The sequence below is a fragment of the Carassius carassius genome, chromosome 18 (genome assembly GCF_963082965.1).
Source record: "Carassius carassius chromosome 18, fCarCar2.1, whole genome shotgun sequence".
Lineage (NCBI taxonomy): Eukaryota > Metazoa > Chordata > Actinopteri > Cypriniformes > Cyprinidae > Carassius > Carassius carassius.
Genome location: NC_081772.1, coordinates 7726896 through 7733804, shown reverse-complemented (window position 1 = coordinate 7733804; position 6909 = coordinate 7726896). Strand labels below are relative to the sequence as shown.

General features: G+C 37.9%; 1 protein-coding gene across 1 annotated transcript; it reads right to left on the bottom strand.

Annotated features, from left to right (window-relative positions):
* Positions 1-276: 276 nt before the first annotated feature.
* LOC132091827 (endothelin-1-like) lies at positions 277-4228 on the bottom strand. The gene is made up of 4 exons (XM_059497929.1): positions 4030-4228; positions 1478-1619; positions 898-1026; positions 277-808 (listed from the first exon to the last, which is right to left on the bottom strand). Exons 1-4 carry the CDS (start codon positions 4085-4087, stop codon positions 709-711), a joined length of 429 nt encoding a protein of 142 aa, XP_059353912.1. The 5' UTR covers positions 4088-4228; the 3' UTR covers positions 277-708.
* Between the last annotated feature and the right edge of the window lie 2681 nt (positions 4229-6909).

Below are 6909 nucleotides of genomic sequence, written 5' to 3'. Positions count from 1 at the left end.
GTTTATTTTATTTGCCTTTTCACATTAAAACAATATTCTGTTCATTCATAAGATTAGAAATTGTTTCAGTTGTCTGAGAAATCAAATTATATCCACCAATAAATTTTAACTGCTTGTCTGAGTAGTGGAGAGGTATTTATTATTATTATTATTATTATTATTATTATTATTATTATCATTCACTACAAAACATCCACAATTTTATTTACACAATCTAGAAATTAAATTAAAAAACTTGCAACCTTTATATATATAATATAATATATATGTCCTAATCCTAAGCATAAATGCCAGATTAATCTTCACCCGAGGCCAATTTGATTGTATGATTATCAGCGAACATAAAGTGCCCATAAGTCGCTATTGTTCTCAATAAATATCCAAATGTACTTACTATACGGAATCAAAATTGAAAACATCAAACAATATATATTAAATGTCAATAAGAAGCGATAGTTTTACAGTATTCTACAAAACACTGACAGTTAGATAATATACAGTATCACTCCTATTTGCTTCATGTACTGTCACTGTTGAGATGCTAGCATTTAATGAAAAGTCAAAGTAATAGAAATGATGTCTAATAGCGTTCTATGTAAACCATTCACAGCTCACATATTCAGACACATGGCCAGGCTTGCTGCCTAAATAGTAATAATATACTATTACTACAATTATGAAGTTACTGCATAGCTTTTTTCATTTCTCTCAGGTTGTTTGTATTGGATTGTGCCACCTTGGTCTCTGGGGCAATCTGTACTTGTATTGTTCTCTGGGATGGGACCTTTTGACTGAGGCATTTTCATCTCTGAAAAAGAATACCAAGTAGTGCATCATTAAAACAATCCAGCTGCCACAATGTGTGTCAAATACAGTGAATTTAGTAATGACACTCACTTTTGCTGGAGATCCAAGTAAGAGCAAAACCGCAAACACTTTTTATCTCTCTTGTCTGTGCAATGGCATCGCACCACATCTCGTCTTAGGCGCATTTGAAGTGAACCCACACCATAGGGAATGACCTGACTGAAAAATAGTTTTTAATGTAGATTTTAATATATAAATCATTTAAAAATAAACTCATCTAGACAAGCAGTCAACAACTGGATATATGCTGCATATATATATATATGTATATGTATGTATGTTCTTGTGCACAATGTAGAACTCTTTTCGAAGTCATGAACAGAACCAAAAGCCTTTTGCTTATTTGAATTCGAATTTTGACTGGGTTTCACTTCCTGAGAGACAGACCAGGTTTCTGGGTTGTTTTTCACCAAAGCCAGCCTGCCTGTCCTCAGGTCTTCATGCGTGGGCCACATTAAAGAGACCACACACTTAAATACAACCAGATACGTGCTTTCAGAGTGTACAGGTTACCAGCATCAGTCCCCAACAGATCTCAACCTGCACTTCTCTCTTCTTTACACAATGTATTGTACAAAGACATACACAAATCAATGTTTGGGTGATGTACCTGGGTGTATCGACCCATACGATTCCTATGTGGCAAAAGTACACACATTCTTTGTCCTTCAGGTTTTCACAGGAGCAGCGTCGTTCACGACGGTGAATTTGTGGAGTAGCTTTCAGAGATGGACTTCTGTTTGCATGGGACCCTGGGACACACAAATACAAAGAAAAGATCTTGTTACAAAAAAGATAATGTTACAAAAGATGTATCTTTTTTCCTATTCTTTTCATTCAAATATATTAAAATAGAAAACTATAATTATTTCGACAATTGATAGTTGCAGTAAAAAATGGGGTAACACTATGAATACAGCCTTCAAAATGCTAAATCACAGAATTTACTTGGTTCCTGGCTAATATTTTGATGTTATCCAAAGCATAAGTCTTTTTGCTTTGATGTGATACACCTGAAACAATAACTCAAAATTTGTCAAAATAATAGTCTTCACTTGTTGATGTTAGACATAACATGTCTAAGCTGTTGCTGCTGTCTAAACATTTCAGCAGTGTTGTGTCTTCGAGGTCCACTTTGTTTTAATCCTGAAGATTCCCATACAACTCCAGTTTTCATGTAGTTGACAAAAGAATAAAAAAGAAGAAGCTCAAAACAAAATGGCTTATGGTTCAGCTTCATTTAGGCTGTGGTGAATGAAAACCCAAATGGCCCATGTGGGCCATGTTTAAAGAAGACAGCAAATAAGAATCTGTGGCCAACCACGTTTTTTGCCTCTAGGATTCCAGCAGCGCATGTAGATGCTACAAAGCAAACCACCACTACAGCTTCCGATGGTTGGGGTTTTAAAAGTTGAATCAAAAACAGATCTTGTACTCATCTGCAACAAGGTAAGTCTTCAACAGACAAAAAAAAAAAAGGAAAAGACAAAAGACCAAGATGCAAGAGGTCTCTTAGTTTTTCTCAGGATACATGGAAAGGGGTATTAGCAGGACCCCAGGAACCAGAATGACTTCTGAGGTGCTCAGTCAAGTGAACAGGGCCTGAGGCTGTAAGGCTTTATAGAAGAGGATGAAATTGAATGCCCAGGTCTAGTGGAAAGTGATCTGAGAGTGATCACTGTGATCCATCACTATAACAAGGCTATGGGGGTCTAACTGTTGAAGTTTGATGTGGAATACACAATAAATGGTCAAACTTTTTGTTTTGTCATCTATGTCCTGAAGGCGCCAGCTGAGGTTCCCTGGTGAAGCATTGGGGTTAGTGTTCATAAATCAGGTAAGGATGTTTAATCATAGAGAGTAGCTCAGATGTGGAAATTGGAATTTGTTACAAATCCATTGGAATGTCTGTTTAAAAATGCCTGACATAATTCACATACAACTGACTTTATATAATCCTACCCTAAATCGTGAGAAAGACAATCAGGAAACGTTTTCTTCATCCCTGTAATATTTGATCAGGCTAGACTTCACAAGCTCAATATTGGTATTTTGTGACAAAAAAAAAGAAAAGAGAGAGGACTGCCGAGTTGGATCGGTGCAGAATTGTAAAAGACAAGTAAGGGTTTACACAATTTCAGAACCACCAACAGTAAACCAGGCTTTCTCACCTGAAGAAACAGCAAGAGGTTTTCTGTTGTTAGCATTAACATGTTAGCAATTAAATGTAAACATTTACTAATCCCAAGTAGTTTGACTGCTGTTATTAAAATTAAAACCTTAAAATTTCAGGCCTGTGGGATACTGGCCTTGAAACTCGAAACTACTGAGGAAAATGGGACTTCACTCCCAGCAATTAACTGCAATAACAATTCTTTGCTATACAGTTCATTATCCTAGCCAAATAACCTGGAGTTTTGCACTGCATACATCCAATACTGCAACTTAAGAGCTCAACAACAAACCTTTCTTCTATGGTAAAAAATTGTGAGCCAACTTGCAACCATGTCAATTGATTCAAATTTCCCTTGTAAAACAAAAAATAAATAAATTATCACAGTGCAGGTATCTGAATTTTCTCATTGCTTGATCTAATGTTTACAGAAATGGTTCGCACTGGTTATGAACTCTGCACACTATTAAAATTAAGGCTACCCACAGCACAAAAACTGCATATTGTGACTGGTGTTATTAAATAAAAAACACCTGATAATTGAAATCTATCAAAGAATATCAGTTAATTGCAACATAAAATAAAATAACAGGTATTCCATCCAAAATTTTAATTGTCAAAATCTGTATGAATTTATGTCTTCTGTGAAACACAAAAGAAGATATTTTAAAAGAATATTGGTAAGGAAGTCATACAGGCATGGAACACATGGGGAAGGGTAAATTATTTCATTTAAACATTAACAGCCAGTATTTCATCCCTTCACATTACAAGAAATTGTATTTTTAAATTTTTAATATGTACATTTGTGAAAATAGAGGGAGAATCTGAAATTTAAACACTATTGGCTTTTGCTAGATACAATTCTATGTAAACTAGATGAGCATTTTTTCAAGTTCAAGATTCAAACAGAAAGCCAAAATCACACACACACACACCCCCCCCCCCCACACACACACATATATATATGGAAGATGATAGTCATTTACCTTGTTGTTCCAGTATTAAAACAACCACACTTATAAAGAATAAAAAGGAAAAATCCATAATGCTCCTTTTCTAAGATGCACAGTCCTTTAATTGCCAAGCCTGTCTCCTGGATGTCTATCCACAGGAAGAGATGGAAGCTGTGAGGGGAGAAAGAGCAGGTTGTGGAGTTTCTCAGAAACTTCTGCGACTCCCTAGACGCATCCAGCTTAGCACACCCTCCTCCCCACATCTCCCTCTTTGGATCAGCCTGCCAAGTTGTTCTTCACAATGGTAGGGACAGGTGTTTGCCAAGACTCATTGTATGTCAGTGGAAGAGAGAGAGGGAGAGCTTGTACTCTTTGTTTGGATAGATTCTCTAAATCCAATGGAAATGTTTGTGACAGAAAGTATCTCAACACTATCTGTTTCCATCGGGCACTTCCAGCATGGTCAGAGCAGAGGTGCATCACAGATTATAAATGGATTATTGAGTTCCACTTCATGAGTGAGCTGGCATCTCATGGGAATTGTTGCGCCCTCTTTTTTTCCCCTTCTTGATGCTATGTTAGGAGTGAAGGTTTGAAGAACATTTGAAGCTACAGCATGGAGAGGGAACCCATCTATTTCAAAGTGAAAAACCTAGACAAACCAGGTCTTTTTCCCAAACCAAGGGAAGCCCATTGTGGTAAACCTTAAATCTTAATTAAAACCAATGAAAAGCCAATTTAAACATTTCAATATAAGCATCTGCGTGTCAGACTCTCTTAACTGTGGAGGGTTCCTCTAACCGGTTAAACATTTTCTGAAGTTCTTGCTCTAATTTTTGGCAATTTCTTCCATAATCATCTCAAACTTAATGAAAATTCGATTGACACAAGCTCCACTTCATAAACAGACTAAGAGATATTGACTGTGGTGTGAAAGTTGCTAATGGTCCTCACTGGAGCCTGTCATTTAATCTCGATGGGGGAAAACTCTATGTAGTACCACAGGGGTTATTTTTTCCCACCCGTAGTTCTATTTAGCTCATATTTTGACTTCTCATTAGTCCAGATTAGGCTTAGTTTTGCATTCAAGAGAGATAATTAAAGGCTGGACACAACACAAAACAACATATTTGGTCACAGAGCCCCTGGCTACAGCAATTAGATCAATGAGGTGAGGTGCTGTGGAGGAGGAAGTAGAACTTCAGAGCTTCTTCCTGCAGCTGTGGGAGAGACATAATGAACAGTTTGACAAAATGTCTGAAAAAATGCTCATGCTTCTGAAACTGTGGAGTATGGGACACAGTACCACTACTGATTCTTTAATTTGAATGTAAGTGTTGTTTTTTTCTATTACTAAAGACAACTGTGCAGGCTTGATCTGCAGCAGAGGACGACAGGGTGAGGAAAATGTTTTTAAATTCGTTGTGTCATGTCTTTGTTCATATCACAATACATTAACACTGTTTTTATTCGACAAAAAATAGTTGTATCTTTTGTAGCTATGTACATGTGCTGAGTAAGTGTTCATTAAACTAATAAACCAGCAAAACTTTGGCTAACTGCTTGTAGTGTCAGATGAAAATATACGAAGGCATGCAGAATCGCTGACTAAATCAATCAGTAAATAAATAACTTTTCTGTTTTCACAGAACACTGACCTCTAGAAAGCTTTATAAACTTTTCAACAGAATTGTTGTTAGATTGCCAAGCTAGCCTGAAACAATCTGTTCATGATTATCCATCCTGGAGCCAGCAAATACATTAAAAGTAAAATATTATTGAGAGAAGACAATGATTAAGCTAGAGTGTCTCTTAAAGTACTCTTGCTCCTGAAAACCAGTGTCTTCATATGAACAGGTGCAGTGTTTTACACACTCCCCTGGACTTTCGCTGACCCCCAACTGCACTTTTCCCTTTAAGCCTCTAATAATATATGTGAAAAGGTTTTTTTGTTTGTGTGTGCAGGATTTGACCACATCGCCTGCTGAGGCATGCATCAGTAATCAGTTATCAACATATCAACAAGTACTTGTCTCAGCCAGACTCTTAATTTCCCTTCTGTAAAATATTTTATCCTTGTAATACCAATAACAGTGGTAAGTCGCTTGGTTATGTTAATTTATAGATAGATAGATAGATAGATAGATAGATAGATAGATAGATAGATAGATAGATAGATAATAGCTATTTGGTGTATTGAAATTGTTTATATCAGTTTCATAAATCATGTCTTGCATACGCATACAGGCACTGCTTAAAAACAATTATTAAAAATGATCAACGATTTTATACATTAAGTGTGGCAGAGGTGTCAAACTCAATTACTGGAGGGCTGCAGAGTTTAGCACCAACCCTAATTAAACACACCTGCTGAGGTTTCGAGGTCCTGGAAACAGCCGTTCTCGGCACAGATTACAAACGCTGCGGCTGCGGATTTCGCCACCATTTCTGACATGGCAAACCATGGCTATGCAGCGATACCGCCGGTGGAAGATACTCTCGCCGAGCACCTCGCGCCTAATTCGACCGCGGCGTGGAAGTCTCGCCCCCTTCTTCCCTCTAAGGCGTGTCGAGTCACGTCCAGTTTAGTGGGGAAATCCTACATGGCCGCTGGCCAGGCGGCTGCTTCACTCCACTCTATGGCGGTCCTTCAGGCCTACCAAGCGGAACTGTTAAAAGGATTAGATGAAGGGGAGGATATTACACCTGAGGCGGTAAAGGAATTACGGCGGGCAACGGATTTGGCGCTTCGTGCTACCAAACATACTGCTCGAGCAGTGGGCCGTTCCATGGCCGGTTTGATCACGGTTGAGCGCCACCTCTGGCTTAATCTCACCGACATCAAGGAGAAGGATAAATCTTTTCTCATGGATGCCCCTGTTTCCAAGGACGGTTTGTTCGGAGAGGCTGTCA

Bases quoted from the DNA above. Each gene is read 5' to 3' on its own strand.
- LOC132091827 (XM_059497929.1), bottom strand. From the start codon at position 4,087: ATGGATTTTTCCTTTTTATTCTTTATAAGTGTGGTTGTTTTAATACTG. The intron at 1,027-1,477 runs GTACATCACCCA...ACTATTTTTCAG, and splicing joins GTATGGGTCGATACACCCAG to TCAGGTCATTCCCTATGGTG. The intron at 809-897 runs GTGAGTGTCATT...ATTCTTTTTCAG, and splicing joins TACTTGGATCTCCAGCAAAA to AGATGAAAATGCCTCAGTCA.